The sequence below is a fragment of the Coloeus monedula genome (genome assembly GCF_965178545.1).
Source record: "Coloeus monedula genome assembly, chromosome: 14".
NCBI lineage: Eukaryota > Metazoa > Chordata > Aves > Passeriformes > Corvidae > Coloeus > Coloeus monedula.
In genome coordinates this window covers 1,628,098-1,646,861 of record NC_138794.1, presented here as the reverse complement: position 1 = coordinate 1,646,861, position 18,764 = coordinate 1,628,098, and the positions used below count along the sequence as shown (strand labels likewise).

At 38.7% G+C, this 18,764-nt stretch overlaps 1 protein-coding gene across 1 annotated transcript; it reads left to right on the top strand.

Annotated features, from left to right (window-relative positions):
- Window positions 1-318: 318 nt before the first annotated feature.
- Window positions 319-11,880, top strand: CYP19A1 (cytochrome P450 family 19 subfamily A member 1; the record flags this gene model as incomplete). Its single annotated transcript, XM_082290542.1, has 9 exons — window positions 319-463; window positions 1,429-1,579; window positions 4,025-4,179; window positions 4,439-4,615; window positions 5,282-5,396; window positions 6,680-6,794; window positions 7,391-7,553; window positions 8,969-9,210; window positions 11,614-11,880. 9 exons carry the CDS (start codon window positions 319-321, stop codon window positions 11,878-11,880), a joined length of 1,530 nt encoding a protein of 509 aa, XP_082146668.1.
- Window positions 11,881-18,764: the final 6,884 nt, after the last annotated feature.

Here is an 18,764-nt window from a genome sequence, read left to right as displayed (position 1 = left end):
CCTGTCAGCCAAAATATCCAAAACTACGCCTCAACATCAAGGTCAGAAAACCTCTGTTATTCCCAAGCAAAAAGAGTGTTTGCTTCATGTCTCTTTTGACTTGTGATGAAGCCTGTCCTGGCAAGCACTCCAGGAGTCACCCTCGTTATAAAGCTACATCCAGAGCTGATTTGCTCATTTGTAGGAACTACAAAGGGGGTGAGAGGTACTGAGCAAAGCTGAACACATCTGAGCTTTGACAGCCTCTGCCTCTCTCCCCCTTTCTCTCTCTCTCTCTCTCTCTCTGTCTCTGAAGCAAAGCAGAATCTCCCGGAAAAGATGGTCCTGGAAACTCTGAATCCGATGCACTACAACATCACCAGCCTGGTACCGGACACGATGCCAGTGGCCACAGTGCCCATACTCATCCTCATGTGCTTTCTCTTTCTAATATGGAATCATGAAGAAACTTCATCAATACCAGGTAAATTAACTTTCACTATAGTGCCACATAAAAGTTTTCAGAGTAATTTTTGTTTGTTTCTCAAATTTAAGTGAGAAAGTAATGCTGAATAATTATTGTTTGACAACAAAATTAATCATGAATCAGCTTCAATAATACGGACTTTTAAAAATTCCTGATAAAGGAAATCAGGCTTATTCTAACTTCAGAACTTCCATAACAATCGTGGGCTGGCCATATGACATTTAGTTTTCAGCTTTATTATGTGTGTGCTAGAAGGACATAATACTGCTTTGCAAACTCTAGATGTTCACATTTTCATGTGCATTATGTACTACTTTCACACTTTTTTTACAGTTTAAGTCTTTCTAAATTGCCTTTACTCTAAACAACTGTCTAAGAAGCTATTCAGATCTTAGTAGATTATCAATTTTTTTCTCCATCTTTAGCACTGAAGACTCTCCAGAACAGAAAGACATCGAATTCCCTTTCCCTTCTGTCATGTTTTGGGGGCTTGTTTAGATGTTACTGACTCAACTCCTTTTCCACCAGATGCAATGCCCTGCTGCATGAAGGAGAGCAGTGCACACATCTCTCACAGGAGCTGGAGGGCAGTAACCCTAAACCAGTACAGTGACTCCTGAAATTCTGAGAAAAAACCCTTGCCCAAAAGATCATTTCCTCTCTCTAGGACATAGCTGCTGTCCCTCCACGTGTGAGCAGCAGCTGGGAGCTGCACAGAGCAGCAATGGGCATCGTTTGGTGTAGGTACCACTGAGAGCACTCCAGGCTTCCTCAGCTACTGAGACCTCACCAACACAGCTGCAGCTTCTGAGACAGTTTCAGAGCAGGATTGTTTGTGTGAACTGCCCAGTTCAGACTGTGACTGTCATGGTAAAAAGCTCCTTGCAAAAGGGAGATGCTCCGAGGTGTTTTCTTGTCCATGAGCACTGCTGAGACCAAACCTCTCTTACCCTGTTTCTTAGGGCCAGGATACTGTATGGGAATCGGTCCCCTCATTTCACATGGGAGATTCCTCTGGATGGGAGTAGGGAAGGCCTGCAACTACTACAATAAGACATATGGAGAATTTGTGAGAGTTTGGATCAGCGGTGAAGAAACATTTATAATTAGCAAGTAAATCCTTATTTTCTATGCTTAATAACTTGAAAAGCCTTATCATATCTTTACAACCTCTTTGCTACATTTTTCTAAAGTAGAATTGAAGTTACCATTTTCAAAAATTTTCCTAACAAAAACTTTTACTTTCTGCTATTCACAGACCTTTTTCTAATCTTGTGTTTGTTTAAAGACTCTGCTATTGAAGTTTTAGTGAATTCTCTCAATATTTTTTGGTGGAAAGGAAAGTACTGTGGCTCAATCCTAAAAATAATTTACCATCTATTTTACTATTCCATTTCATATTAGGATTACATTCAGTTCAGGGATCTAGACTGACTGCAATGTGGGATAAAGTCAAATTTTCACTTTCTATGTTCTTAAGTTTCTCCTTAAAGCAGAAGTGAATGCTTGAAGGTTATGGCTCCAATTCAGCAATTTAATTAAGTAAATACAGCATTATAGTATTATGAGTAATTCCACTCCAATTAATGGGATTATTCATAGGCTTCAATTATACACAGTATTAAACATAATGCTAAACTTCAGTCTATCGTTTCATTAGCTCCAGTGGATGATTGCTTTCTTCTTACACTAGATTATTATAAATCATGCCATGAAAAAGAAAAGAAAATAGAGTAGTAACATGTTTACCACATGTAATTGATAAAGAATCAGAACCTTTTTAGTAACAATGTCAATCAATTCATACTTTCATTAAGTAAAAGCTTCTGAGAGGCAGCACAGCAAAGAGAGTTACCACAGAGTTTGCCATGTGGTGCAAGGCAGCTTCATCTCTATTTTAACCTCTGTAGAAAGAGGTAATCATGACAGGAAAACTGTTTACATTCCTACCCTACACAGGTGCTGCAAATATCAACTAATGCAGTCAAATGTTCTGATAATGCCATGAGTGCTTTGAAAATGTTACAAACTCTTATTCCTGTCTTTCCCTGTCTGAGCTACCAATCCATCAGAAACAAACCAGGACTGCTGCTAAACGATGCCAGATTTATACTCAGTACATTGCTCTTCTTCAGGCATTTTTTGTTTTACATCATTGACTGTACACAGAATACAAGTATTTAACTTTCTTTTAAAGCAAGAATGTAGAATAAAATTTTCAGTGGATCCTAAATTCACAGCAAAACTAAGCACAACCTGGCTTCTGTAAAAGAAAACCAATGTCATCCTTTTTTAGCCAATGTCATCTGAACTTTTAGCATCAAATCTAATGTTGTGGTGCTACTGTGCAGAGAGAGGGACTTGCAGTCTTGGTTACAACAGCTGAAGTCTTTTGGAGGGCTTCATTAAATCATTTCATAGGAAAACCTGCTTATGCAAGGTCCCTTGACAAAACCCTTCCTTAAAGCACTATGCTGTGTCTCCTGCGTAGAGACACGTGGGATGGGAGGAATTAAAATGAGCCTGCTGCACCTTTTCCTTTCTGGGGACAGCTGTCAGAATTCAACACCATCTTTTCACTTTCAGGGAAATACAGATGGTGTGCCCTGACATGGGAAAAAAACTTTATTGTTAACTTTACCTCAGGTAAAAGCTAAACTATAAAAACCAGAAAACTATAAAACCCAGAATATTTGCAGTCAATAGCAAAAATCACATTTACATTGCCTGACTGAAAAATGAATTAAACCCATGTAACAAGCCTGAGGTTTAGCCCACAGACTATACTACATGGTAAAGAAAGAAGCATAGTGCTTCATTTCCATCTTTGTTCTGATTTTCTCTCTTTTGGTTGAATTCTGTTCGATCAGGTTTTTATCACATCCACATTTCTGAAATGCTGGCTCCCTCTAAAGGAAATGATATCTTAAAGCAAGAATGCTGCCTGCCAGCACCTGGAAATTAACCTTACTGAGTTTAAAAAGAATTATGCATAGCATGGATTTCCCTCACTTGTCTATTTAAGAATATTTATTATTTATCCCACACATACTATCATATCATGATGATGCATATACGTGATGGATGTGTATTTATGCTTTCAGTATGTGTCTGGGAATGACCAAAGAGCTACAAAAGTATAAATACTATTGACTATACAAAAATAAAACTAATTAAACACACATCAAATATTTTACCTCATCCTCTGAAATGTCTGACATTGGTCACTGACAGAGTATATCATATGTATCTACACATTTCCATGTATACACACTAATCAGTTCAAAATCCTTTGTTAACCGTTTGCATTTTAAATGAAAAATAGTTTAAATCTGAACAGAAGAAACTATTGCTCTAATATAAATTCTGAAGGCATTGATCATCAGGATTTTTAATTATGTAAAAGGAACAACATTTCGTGCTAAGCATTGTACTTCCTGCTAAATAAAGAATGCAAGTCAGCACTTGGGAGCAACTGCAGAATGTCAGAATACAAATGCTGTATTCAGTCCTTGAAACAGTTGTTTATTTGGGGCTTTTTCCTCCTTCCTTTCCCAGATCCTCAAGTGTGTTCCACGTAATGAAGCACTGGCATTACGTGTCTCGGTTTGGGAGCAAGCTGGGACTGCAGTGCATTGGCATGTATGAGAATGGGATCATATTTAACAACAACCCAGCCCACTGGAAGGAAATCCGGCCCTTTTTCACCAAAGGTAACTCAGTGTGCACTGACACCCTGCACCCCTGTGACACACACACACACCCAAATCTTCTCTGAAACGCTGCTGGGTTTGCCTGAACCCCTGTACTTTCCTTTCAAACGATGATAAACCAGTTCAGCTCCAGGATGGTTTTACCCCAGGCACTGCCACAGTCACGTTTGCCCTTTTATTGGCACTGTTATCACCAGCTGCAGCGTGACAGGGGGTACCAAACTAAGGAGCTCTCGTTGCTTTTGCACGCCCGCTGCAGCTCTGTCCGGCCCCGGGCTGGTGCGGATGATCGCCATCTGCGTGGAGTCAACCATCGCCCACCTGGACACGCTCCAGGAAGTGAGGACAGAGCTGGGGAACATCAACGTGCTCAACCTCATGAGGCGGATCATGCTCGACACATCCAACAAGCTCTTCCTTGGGGTCCCTCTGGATGGTACTGACACCTTCTGTTTCCTGCCTTGGGATGGGTCTGAAGCACATATCCAAGGAACATTCATTGATACCACTCAGCAGTTTTGTCTCAAAAACCAGAGCAAGAACAGACTCTTGTGTCACCATATAATGAATTAAAATCTATTTATTATCGTGCTAGTTATGAAAAAGAGTTTTATATGACCAAGAGTATACATTAGCTTGTCACCCACCTTAATGAATTGTACCATTTAAAGAGATTTTTATGCACCAATTTGGTACAATTCTGATATTGTATTCTATTCATGCAAGAATCTGAAATCTTTCTACCAAACTAGATGATTGCTCCAAAAAATTAACTTAAAAATTTATGTCTTCTTCAATTTCTTCAGCCTCAAACCCTATGACAGAAATAATATTATCAGGGTGTCTAAACTGCCCCATTTCAGTGTTCTGCAAGTGTTCTGCTCTCCTGTGGGAGACCCTTTGGCTCTGGCTGACACACCTCTGTGCCCTTGTAGCAAGTTACCAGGAGTTTCTACAGAGATGCAGACCCTTTTGACAGTGTGCTACAAATGTTACCTACCAGTTGCTCATCAGATTCCCACTAACTTAGCCGAGTAGGGAACACGACCTTTCTCTGAAGGATTTTTGTCACTTGACTATTGACTTTTTTTTTTCTTTTCAGAAAATGCCATTGTGCTTAAGATTCAAAACTACTTTGATGCCTGGCAAGCACTGTTATTAAAGCCTGACATATTTTTTAAGATCTCTTGGCTGTGCAAGAAGTACGAAGACGCGGTGTGAGTACCAACCGCTCTCCAAAGCGTTTGCGCCGGATTCTTCCTTTCCGAGGAGGAGCCTTTCCCTTGATGCTTCCCTTCTCCTTTTCAAACTGAGCTGTGACCCTTGCAAAGGTGGCTGCTGAAGTCCCCTGTCCACAGGGCCAGGACAGGACCAGATTTGTCTCTGGTGGTACAAGTAGCTGAATTCCTGGGCCACTTTAAGGCTTTGTCTGTGCACCCCCAATTTATTCACCAAAGTAGCAGTTCATGCACACTCAAATGTGAAACCAAACTGAGATTGCTGGTTCATTTGCTTTGTAGTTTCATTATGGCACTGATTACTGTTTTATCCTGTGATGCTAATAAACTACTCTGGCCCAGTTATTACCAGAAAGTCCCTGCAGGCAAATATTGATATTTCAAAAGCAGCCCCATAAAAAAGGACTTAATAATAAATTTTTACTGCAAAGAGAAAAAGAAAAAATTATGGACTTAAAGCAATGCAAAGAACGACCACAGGATAGGAAGGCATCTAATATTCTTCTGATAAAATTTGCAAAAAAAGACCACTTGCTATTTCTAATACATAAAATATTTATAAATACTGAGATCTTTATGGGGATTGAAGTTTTAAATGCATTTACCCTACAAGCACAGTCAAATTATCAATCTCAACAGTAAAAAAAACCGCTTTTGAAAAACCTGAAGATTTAATTCAAAAGCTTTTCGAAATACCTTTTTAAAAGAATTGCCTTCAAATCTGTAATTAACTGAAAATCCCCCCAAAATTTATAATAACATTTGAAAGTTGCTGTTTCCACCACTGAAACACAAACTGTTAACACAGTATTATTATTTAAATATGAAAAATTTAGATCAGCTCTACCTCAAGAAACAATTTTTCTAACACTTGTCTACATTTTTCTAAAAATCATCCCTTACATTCTCTAAATTCATTTTACTCATTAATAAAATACAAAGAAAAAACCAAATTTTTTGGAAATGGTAACAAATCTTTTAAAACTCTAGTCTTTAATAGTGTATATAGACACCTTTTTTCCTCTTCAGTCTATTCTATAAAAAGAGAACAAGATTTCATCCCAGACTGACGAGCAATTAGTTAAGAATAATAAGAAAATACACCTTGCCTTAGTATTACTACTTTTGCAGAGAACCATACAACCATTCTTAGGAATACTTAATTTCTGCCATTCTTAGATGCTTTTCTTGGTATAACTTGTACTTCTAGCCATACCCAAGCGCAGCTATTTATCAATATGTTGGATTTCATCTGTTTTCAGCAAGGATCTTAAAGGAGCAATGGAAACCTTAATAGAACAGAAACGACAGAAGCTTTCCACCGTTGAAAAGTTGGACGAACACATGGATTTTGCATCCCAGCTGATTTTTGCACAGGTACAGGGAATTTACTCAAAATATGGCTAATTCTGCTTTTTCTGACATTCTGCTGAACACAGGCTTTGCAATTTAAACTTCACATGCCTCTGTAAGTCATGTCATCATAAAGGGATGCTGATGTTGGTGCTGTGGAGTCCCTGGCAGTGGCTCAAATAGGAATACTCATATTTCAGGGTCAGGTGCTTTTCATATTTATTTCATGGCTTAAACAACATCCCTAAAATTCTTGCATCTATCCCTGAGTGTCCTTCAGTCTTTCCCTAATCTCTGTATTTCATTTAACACACTGTCTTTTGTTTGCAAAGGTTTCAAATGCTATATAAATCCTATCCTGTGGAATCTCTGACAGCTCACAAACTCCGTGAGGAAGTGCAGGAAGCTAACAAGAATCCGAGCTAAGAGCACACATTCCTGCTTTTCTGTAAGACAATACACACCCACCAGAACATGAGCTTTCTATTCTTCTCTGAAAGACAAAAAATAAATGCTATTTAGCATATGATAGACTGTCAAGAACCGGTGCAGTCCATTTCGTTGGCATCAGAGGTCAGCAGTCAATATTTTCTCCAAAATTTCCTATTTTTCATTTTCAGAACAGGGGGGATCTGACTGCTGAGAACGTGAACCAGTGTGTGCTGGAGATGATGATTGCAGCTCCCGACACCCTGTCTGTGACTCTCTTCTTTATGCTAATCCTGATTGCAGAGCACCCCACAGTGGAAGAGGAGATGATGAGAGAAATTGAAACAGTTGTGGGTAAGCAGGAGCTGCAAAGTCAGCAATGTGGGAATATGATGTTGCTTCAGCAGAAATCTAATTTCATTTATGCAAACCTGAAAATTTTAAGCAATTTCTCCAGAAAGTGTTTGCTGTAAAACATATGAACTATTATTATATGTAAAAATCATATTCAAGAGCAAATTAAAAAAAAAAAAAAAAAGATGGGCAATTTGCAAACTAAAACAGGAATCATCAGAATTGATAATCTATTAGAAAGAATGTGGTATATTCTCTCCTCAGCAACCACAGTGCAAATCAGCATTCACCTCAAGTTTCATTGAAATTATTTTCCATTTACCTTGAAATAGCAAAAGGGGGCATTTGTTTCAAATACTTCTAATCACCAACATTTCTCTGTGACAAAATACAGAACTTCTCTAAGTTTCACTATGACTGTAGGGGGGGAAAGACTAGACAAAATTAAAATTATATTCTACTGTCATCCATTTTGATCTCAAATTGGCCTCCTCTAAGTACTAATTACTAACTATTCAAAGCACAATCAAGATGTTCCAAATTTGTATTCTTCCCCTTCTCTAGACTTCATCCAAAGCCTGACACTGAACCAATATAGAATCTAATTTCATCCACTCTTATTTAAGATTTACTTCTGGTCTGTTAAACACTGGAAAATGTATCACAAGTCTTTCACTCTTTATCTAAGGTACTTTTAACAATCCTTATTTTACTGTCCTCATGAAAGTACTCACTTGTTCATTTTCCCTATTTCTTTCTGAAGCCTTACCCTCCAAGGCAGTAGAACGTTGTCTTTTCCTTGAGGAAATGCCCAGCCAGGGTGGCAAACTGCCTTTTGCCTGGCAAACCTGCCACAGCAGCAGGGAGCCTGCAGCCCCTGAACTCTCTGGGGCTTGAAAGCAGCAGAGAGGCTCCCACTGGCAGCACAGGACTGGCACTGCTGCTGGAAGCTCCTCATCCCAGCTGGAAGAGCCAGACCCCAGTAGGGCCTGGAGGGACACAAAGCCAAACCCAACCACATGGGGGAAATTTAAGGTCCCTGCAGAGTTATCTCCTCTCTGCAGCCCGTCCCCAGATTCCATTTGCTGTCAGCTCTTGGAAGATTTATTTGTTGTGCCTTGCTGCTCTCTCGTGCAAAAGCCAGGGGAGGACTCCCAGTTTTGCTGACAAGAACAGACTCGGTGTATTAAGTAAAAGGTGGGAAGACTGTTAATTAATAAACTAGGGTTTATGCTGATGAACAACATACCAGATTTCCTCAGTAAGATAGGCTACATAAAATTCCTTAGAAGCTCTTGGATCCTTCCTACAACTTCAGAACCTGAAAATCTTCCCCAAATGTTCTGATATTTGTATAACGAAGCTATTAAATTCCTAATCAACTAATGTCTTCACCATCTGCTTTACTCCACAAGGGGACAGAGACATTCAAAGTGATGACATGCCACACTTAAAGGTCGTGGAGAATTTTATTTATGAGAGCATGAGATACCAGCCAGTCGTGGACCTGATCATGAGGAAAGCGCTGCAGGACGATGTCATTGACGGCTACCCCGTGAAAAAGGGCACAAATATTATCCTCAATATCGGGCGCATGCATAAGCTCGAATTCTTCCCAAAGCCAAACGAGTTTTCTCTTGAAAATTTTGAGAAAAATGTAAGTTTTCCATCTTATTTCTTATGGAAATTTGGATATTATTTGTTGCTAACGTCTTTTCCTCTGACTTTGCTCAAGAACTCTGTGACCATAGGACTGTTTTCCCTTTGTCTAAGTGCCTAGTTAGCTATACAACCTGCTTATTACTGTTATTATTATTATTAGAGCTGGGCAGATATTTTCCTGTCAAGCTGCCTTTTAAATAAAAAAATAATTGTAATATAGAAAAGAGTTTTCCCAGACATAATAATTTTGATGAAAAATCTCTGATTAAATTTGTCAGATACACATGGTTGCCATTATATCCCCTGACACTGGACAAAAAAAAAGAGGATTTAGGGGGCTAGAGTCACAAGAGCAGCCAACACCGAGCCGAGGTTGCCTGAGGGTTCTCTGGAGAGGTGAAGCAGTGCAGTAACTTCCAATAGAATGAGGATCTAGTACCCACGTTATTTTTAATTTTTTTAAATTATTATTCCTAAATAAAAATATTTTATAGACCACAATGAGAGTTTTAAGTTGTACTAACTTAACACTGGAGATGTTGAGTAATTAAGTTCCTGTTCAGCACTGAATTTCAATTGAAGTTACATTCTAACTACCAGAAGAACTATAATCCAAAGCAATATGTGAACTTTCTTTTCCTGCTTGTAATCCCCTACTACTCAAATCATCCTTCAGATTATTTACTTAGACCTCTGCTCTTCTGAATTCTGAGGAAACAATTGGTTTTGTGAAACTGTATTTGCTCAGCAGTAATAATCTGGAGAGATTAAAACTGAATTGATATGTTAGCAGCTGCGCACATAAACATCCACAGCAGCAACTTCATCTTTGAAGAATTAAACAGCCTAATTGATACACCAACAATGGACTCATCAGAAAAACACCTGAAGAAACAGCTAAGGAAAAAAAAAAACCCAACAACCCAGAGATAGGAGTGTTCAAGCCAGAAAAACACCTTTAAGGTTTACCTATTTCTTCCGAAAAAAGCTAAGGGCACACCACGTATGCCACACACAAAAATGAGCATTCATCCACCTGGATAATATTTCTAAACTGCTGTTTGGTCACCCAGAGCAAACTCTGCACACAGCATTAAAAACAACAGCTCAAAAAAAGTCTTAGAAGAAAACTCAAGAAGAGAGCAAGCAATTATGAGAATTACAATTCTCTGTGAACAGATTCCATTTTGCCACCCATTATTTACATTCCAAGCATTTCTACCAAAAATGGATATCTCGCTTAATTTATGAGTACATTTTGCTACTAAAAATATTTCCCCTTGACCAAATATTTAACCACACATTTTCTATCTGACCTGATGCATTCTGTTTGCCACATAATTATTCTGGCAGGCACAATTTTCCTCCATTTCTCTAAGAGAATAGCAATCCACAGCATTATTTATGATAAGATGCCATTGTTAGAATCTAAACATTTTTCCATTTTCCCAGGCTGTGCATTTGCCATTGTGCTGTACTGCCAGCTGCTGTACTTGCTCTGTGTTATAAACACTTGTATTTACATACCATTTTTCAAAAACAGCTCAGTTTATTTGAAAAAAAAATTAGACAGAAAACACTTCTCTCCCTCTGAAAATAAGAAAAAAGGGACACTTTTTTTCCAAATGATTTGATATAAAGCAACATTTTCTGCCTATTCTTGTTAAATAGAAACTCAGAACACAGTTAATATCCTGCTTTTTTAAAAGGAAGTTACACAGATGAAGAAAAATAATTTATTTATAACCAGACTTTCTTTTTAACTGATCTATTCAATGGTAATAAAAGTAGCAGAAACTGGCTGTTCATTCTTCAGTAGTTCTGGGAGTCCTGCACTTGGTATTTCAGCTGACAGGACAGAACGCAATGATTTTATAAGTGTTATCTCTCAATTAGGTATCAAAATTTTTAACATTTAATTTTATGACAAATTAGCTCTCAGAAACATTAGCTTTATCATTACAAATGGAGCACGTGTACAGCTTAGTGATTACCTTTAGACAAGGCATCAGCCTGCATTTCAGGTATTTATGAGCTTTATAATAGACTTTTTCTGAAAAGCTTTTTAAATGAACTTTAACGCATTTGATGAGCAGAAGCTTCTCTCCATTTCACAGCTTGTGGTAAAATCCCTGTAGTTCCCAGGACAAACAGACAAATAAACAGAATTCAACTGCTTGACTGAACAATCCCTGCTGCCTCAGTCCATGCTTCCGTCAGTGGCTGTGGCTGGGCCTGACTCGGGTGGGATTTCCAGGGTGAAATGAGTAATTGCTCCTAAAAGATTATTTCCACCGGTTTTTCAGAATATATCTACTACCCATTTCCATCACAATTTTCACTACTTTTATGGAGAAAAATCTGTCCCTGAGTTTATCCCTCACGTTGTTCTCTGCAGGTTCCTTCACGCTATTTCCAACCATTTGGCTTCGGCCCCCGGAGCTGTGTGGGGAAGTTTATTGCCATGGTAATGATGAAGGCAATCCTAGTGACTCTTCTGAGACGGTGCAGAGTACAGACAATGAAAGGAAGAGGCCTGAACAACATCCAGAAGAACAATGACTTATCCATGCACCCCATAGAAAGGCAGCCTCTGCTGGAGATGGTTTTTACACCCAGAAGAAACGGGAACGAGAATCAGGGTGATAGAATGGATCAGCACTAAAGTTACAGGGTTTTCTCAGCCACTAAGAAATACTCATCATTCCCAGTTAAACATGTAAAGTTAAACATTTTGCTGCCCCTAAATCACTACAGCTTCAGGTGACAACTTGTTCTGCCTGTACAGCAGAGCCTCAGGCCACAGTTGGAAAGACTGAAAGTGCAGAATAGTCCGGTTGTAGATGATGCCCTGCTCCACAATTCCTGATTACTTTTTAAAACCACAGATTTCAGACAAAGTGATGTCTTGCCTTTCAAACACTGCCAGTTCAGGGGTTTGAGGGTCAACAAAAGAACATACCTGATGTATATTTAGTTCCAGGACTACATGAGTCCCTTTTCCCCCCACCTCCCCAAAGATGGACCGAGGAGCTTTTGACTGCTGCAAAAGCTCCAATTACTTGTTTTCAAAACAGCTGAATGAATAACATTAGTTCAAGACTAAGAAACAATTTAAAATATTTCAGACATCTATAAGTTGTAAAGAAATGTTTGAACAAGAAGTCATTCAAACATTTCTCTTTACCATGTTTTGCTGTCCTATTGAACAGATACCAAAGATTTACGGTGTCCCATAGATTTTACCAATAGCAGTAATTTTCAGAGTACAAGGTAATAATGGCCGTTGAGACAACTATTCTCTGTTTAACCCAGTGTCCTGCTGCAGGGGATCTGTAAACACCTCAGCAAAGACCAGGTGAGAATGAGGGAATGAACATGAAACACTGCCACCAGTATTACGTGGGTGGGGTAACTCTCAGCCTGCCCCACCTCCTCACCTCATTGACTGTAGAAATTTCCCACCTCACCTCCGTTTGGTGAAGAAGGTCAAATTCCCTCTAAGCTGCCTAAGATGTGCCAAATCTTTTTTTGACCTGGTTTTAGTTGCTCAATCCTCCTTCAGAGAGTAAGATTTGGAGTTGCTGCCCATGTTCCCACACCACAGCAGGAGAGAGTGTCCCTCCCTAATTATCCAAACAACTCTTGCTGCTTCTCCTGTAAGAGCTCTGGGGCTGTGTCCTGCTCTCAAGCATCCTGCCCCATGCCCACTGATGGAGAGGGTTCTGTAGCTTGAGAAACATTGCCACAAGAGGCAGATTTCACTGGATAAATGTTCAGAGCTTTGCAGTGACAAAGAGGAGTTATGCAGTAACAAGGAGATTTTTAGAAAATGTTTTTCAAGGTGTTTTGCATACACAGGTTTTTATTTTAACTGTAAACCAGGCTGAGGTTTATACTTAATCCTTAGCAGGAAAATGTGACAACTACCCAACATTTCTGTTCAGAATCAACCCATCTTGAAATCTGTACAATCTGGACGTTGATATCTCTACTAGCCTAATGAGGAGTTGCTAGCTTGGTCAAGAAGAAAAAGATCTTCCTGGCTTAATGACAACATTCCTTGACAGAGACTTTCCATTTTCATTAGGCTTGAGTTTTCATACTGTGTAACACAAAGAAAGGGATTTTCCAGATAAAGTGCCTTGATAAAGACAACCAACCAATGTACAGTGGGCTTTATGTTAACCTTTTCCTTCCAAGCCATTTAAACTATAATAGAAGGCAAGAAAAAAAAGTGGGGGGAAAAGAGAAAAATTGTCTTTACTTGGAAAATATAATTTTAATTAATTAATATCTATTCCTTCAGACCACTGATCTCAGGCACAAGTCCAGCAGCAAAAGAGCTATCCAGTAGCACAGAAAAACTGCAGAAACCCAACAAATAATCATGTGCCCCACCCAAAGGTAATGAATTATCCTGGGAATAGTGACAAAGAAGAGGAGCTGCATATTTAGGGTAATTCTCAGAACAACATAATTTTCTGCAGTAATTAAAGGGGGAAAAAAATCAAACTTGAAAGCAGAAGAATTTATTGCAGGTAGGTTACTTATAAAACTTTCTCCATAACATTTACATTATACCAAAAATTATGTTAGTGAAGTGCAATCCTGCACCACCTGTACATACATACAGATAGAAATAGGATTTAATGGTAAGACTCAATGGTCTTTTCCAAACTGAAGGATTCCATGTTTCTAGAACTTCTATTTTTTAAGTCATGAAGTGACACAGTGGTATGAATCTGTGGAATATCTAATGTAACCTCTGCTTCTACATTCTTTGTACCCTTTAAAATAGGAAATTGTTAGAGCAGTTGGGAGAAGCAAAAACAAGAAACAAACCCAACCATGTTTAAAGCCTTTTTACTCATTCTGTATCATAAAACACATCAGGGTACTTCAGTGGGCAAGCATCTCTTATTTGCATAAGAACTCTGAAAAGAAATCCCCAGAGGGTTTTTTTTTCTAGGGAATAAATTACTATTTTATACACAGGGTACATATCTTTGCTTATTTCACACACAAAACCAATTTTGTAGTGATAATTCACTCTCTGATTTTCCCACCTCACAATTATAGGCCTCCTCCAAGTAAAATTTTTCACAAACTTGAAATTAATAAATTATCACTCAAATTTTGAAGTAATTTTATGAAATCAAACAGACAAAAAATGCATGCTGCTCTGATTTCTTGAATGTATTATATATTGTTGAATTTGTAGGCTGGAACTTCAGAAACATGATTACCACAATTATTCTATGGACAAAATAAAGCAGTATCATTTTGTACTCTTTGTCAGCAAGGCAACGGAGTTACTTCCCATTGTGTTTGAAGTGCATTCTTTCTGATATGTTTTGAACACAGCATTCCTGGTCCTCTGGTTTCTACAGGATTTCGTTTTGTCCACGTTTGGACAGCAGAGCTGTAATTAATCCGAGCTCTCAGCTTGTCTGAGTCCCGTTCTCCCTGACTTTATTCCGGCTGTTCCTCAGTGGTCTACTTGCATGAATATTTGCACTGCCAGGTCCATTTCCCCATCCCATAATCTCCCACGTGCTTGAGAGCTGCAGCTGGGGAAGCAGCATTTCCACACTTGCCATGTGGATAGGAACAGCTTCAACCTCCCCACTGTACAGAACAGAGCTCTGATTTCAAGCAGTGTTTTACTACTGGGTACTGTAAAAACTCACGTGGCTTTTCAAACCCCAGCAAGCCCACGGCCATCAGGTGGCTGCTCCATTAATGCTCCATGCATGGACACACCACAAACCTGACTGTGTTTTATACATCACTGTGATTATGGGCTGCTCACAGCACATGGATGTGGATGTTGCTAGAAAATAAAATGAACGCCAAATAAAAGTTGTATGCGAAAGAGTTTAAGGTCACGTTTCATCATGTTTTCCCAATCTGAGAGTCACAAGAGAGGATTAAAAGGTGTGTGAGTGTGTCTGCATGTGTGAACTGATTACTAATGAAATCTGGGATGTTCTAAAATCAAAATTACCACTGATTTTAGAGGATATATTATTGCCAAGCTATTTTTATAGTACTAAGAAAGCATAATTAAAATAATTTAAATTCATACAAGACTATTTGCCTAGGAATGCCCTTTATGAAAGCTTTAAAAGAAGGGAGAAGAGGTAGGTTTTGATGGTTCTTAAGACAACAGATATTTGTGAATACAACCAAAAAGGTTGGCTTAATGATACAGATAAAGGACTCACCTATCAGTGAGGAAAGTATCTAAAGTAATTTTAAAAAATGAAACAAAGAAAATAATTAAGCTGACTTTACAGTTCAAAGTAAATTTCATCTCAGTTTCTACTCATAGCAAGATGGCATGACAAATTCAGTTTGTATCCAATACCCAATTTATTTCACTCTCAACTAAAAGCTTTCAGAATGAAGAACCTTACATCTGGCCAAGTGACAGAGAACTGGAAGGTAGTAAATGGCACACTAAAAAATTTTTTTTAAAAATCCCAGGAACTCTTTAACATAGCTGCAAATAGATTTTTCAGGCAGTAACATGATCTTGAGATGGTCCCAGTGAAAATATTTATCCTAGATTTTTAAAAGCTTTATTAGTAATTTTTAAATATTAATAAACAATTTTCATTTTATATATTGTTCATTTTCTATATGTTCCAATACAATCCAGCGTTATAGCCTCAGTTAACATCGCGTTAAATTCAATTCTAAGCTCAAAAAAAATTCCAGTTGACAGTTTCCAGCAGAAAGGAATACATTACTGTTTGATAGAGGAAAATCGTTCAGAATTTGGGCCAAATCTGCCTGAAATAAATTCTTCTGTAATTTAAAACTGGAATTTGCTCCTGACATACAACTTTAAACAGGCAGTTAGCCAGGGCTCAAGAGGTTAGGACTGTGAGGTGATGTGCTGAGCCCTACCTGCTGTTATTGTAAGCCTTAAACTTTATGATGTCTATTTATAAAAGCACTGGGTTGGCATGTTGTTATAATTGTGGCTTTCTCAAAAGCAGATCTTGAATTTTACAGCCTAGGCAAGCAGTGGATTCCACAAATCTGCTCTCCTGTAGCACTCCTTCCCTTCAGATACACCAATGAATTAAAAAGGAGCCGCAGTCACTCACAAAACCCCCACTGCTTCCATAAACGGAGATGATGTTACCCTCTCCACGGTTTTGCTACCACCTCTTTGGTTGCAGATAACTTTATTTAGGTACAGCTACAGCCGAGGATCTCGGAATGAACCTCCGACAGGGCCCAGCAGATGGCGAATTTCTCCTGCCACAAGCCCAGCTCAGGTTTGGCCAGGTCCATGCTGATGGACGAGAGCTAAAACCAAGAGATTCCTGGTCTCTCTCAGTCATGAAACACCGCTTTAGGTGGATGTGGAGTCATTCTGGAGTCATTCAAAGTGTAGAAATGGAGAGAAAACCAGCCCATGGACAGAATTTAAGGGCAATAAATTATTCCACTTATTTATCGCTCCATTTATTTATTATTCCAATTAGCGCTGGCATAGAACATTTTCCAATATCACCTTTTGCTAAAAGTATTCTCCCAGTCAAGTCGAGTGGAATCTTTATGTGTCACTTGGCATCAAGACCAGCAGAGCCTTACTTGGTAGGGCTCAAAATTATTTCTGAGGAACTGTAGGGCTTTGCTGGTATTTTAAGTATAATTCAACCTAACAATTAATTTGATGTATTGATACTAACGCACACTCTCAACATGATATCTTAATACAATATTTTCCCTGTTGCTGGCTTAATTTAATTTAGTGCCTCTGTGGCATTTATGCCATAGTCCACAGAAGAACAGCAATCACCAAGGAAACATTCTGGTCCTTGAAGTTAGATTTTTATGAGTAATGCAGGTTCCAACACCTCACGCAGCCTCACCACACTTCTACAGAAGGTACCAACTTATGAGCCCGAGAACTGAGCAGATCTTCATAATAACTCTTTGTTCTTTAAATAATCGCTGGTCAAAATCAAGTCAGAAGCAAAACAGGATGTATTTGGCACAGTGTGCACAACTCCATTAAACTACCTGATTAGAGCTGAAATACCTCCCATCGGATTTCAATCATATAATTCCTCTTTAATTTTAGAAGGGCTGATTAGCATTTCACTCAATGCCTTATAAACTCACCCTTACCTTGTAATGATATGTAGATGGAGTTGAATTTCATTCTCCATTTAGCAGCCATTGAAAGACTCTCGGCAAGTAATTATAGATCAAAACAACTGTATTCAGAAACTACTCCTTCTAACATCTACATGCACATTTGTATTTATATTCGTCCTTTTTTAATTCCAACAAATTTCGGAAGATATTTATCAGTGTTAAACAATAGTTCAAGAGAGATATGAGAAGAGTATGAATCAGTATTTTTATAATATTAAGTATGGTGCTTAACTGCATTAAGAAAATTGCCACTTACTGCCATTTCAGAAAGCACATAATTAAATTTTGCGAAAGAATTCAGTCCAGCTACTGAATGAATACTAAAGCAGCTGCAAACGGATCCTTGTCTGTCTGATAATGTTTTCAAATGGAATATCACCAGCTCAGATGTATAAATACAAATGAAACCGTATACATTGTCTTCCTTCTAATGTGAAGGACAGTGCAAAGAAGATAAATTCATTCTACAGAAACATTTTCAGTCCATTATACCACTTCACCTAAAGTTTTCAAAGCACATTATGAGTATCAATTAAGCCTCTGAAATGAGGCTGATTTGATAAACTCCTGCCTCAAGAAAAGGTTACATTAAAAAAGAAAATGTAACTGTGTAGCTCTGGACCTAATTGTTTGTGGGCCCTTCACTGGGGCAAGGTTTGGTAAAAACCCCAAGGCATTGGGGCCATAACCCATTTTAAATGCCTTTGCTCAGATGCCAGGATATATTTGAGCCTGCACCTATGAGGATGGCGTGAGTAAATAAGGTCATGTACACAGTAAATATTTGCCTACACAAATCATGTGATTGCCAGTTTAACCACAGGCTGTAGAGCAGGAACTACCAGGGGCAGTACTTTGGCTCCCACCTCCAGTAAAATTCAGGGACAGCAGAAGGTTTCAGACGAAAGGGAAATGGGAAGGTGAGCCAGCTGTTACTGTAAATGTGGCTCCAGGGAACCTACAGGTGAAGATGATGACATCCCCACCAGGAATAACACCTCCCTGCCAGACCTGGGCACACCATGTCTTGTTGTGACACCCCACCTAGGAAGGAACAGCCTTGGGACCCTACACATAATCAAGACGCAAGAACACTTCAAGAAGGACCTATAAATCTCGTTAAAACGCGCCAGTTATGGTTTGTTATTGCTTCCTTATCGTTAGTAACTGGGTTATCAGCAAATTATTGGCCCTGTGCTGTGTGTTTCCCTTTGCTGCAGGCAAATATCCCACTTAAAATAACAAGTGCAGGAACCTCGAATTTTGGTTGGCTGTTTTTTTAACAGCTACTTAAAATTATATCACAGAGTGACAGCTCCCCATTTTCCATTCCAGCTACGCACTTCAGCTCTTTGTCACAATAGC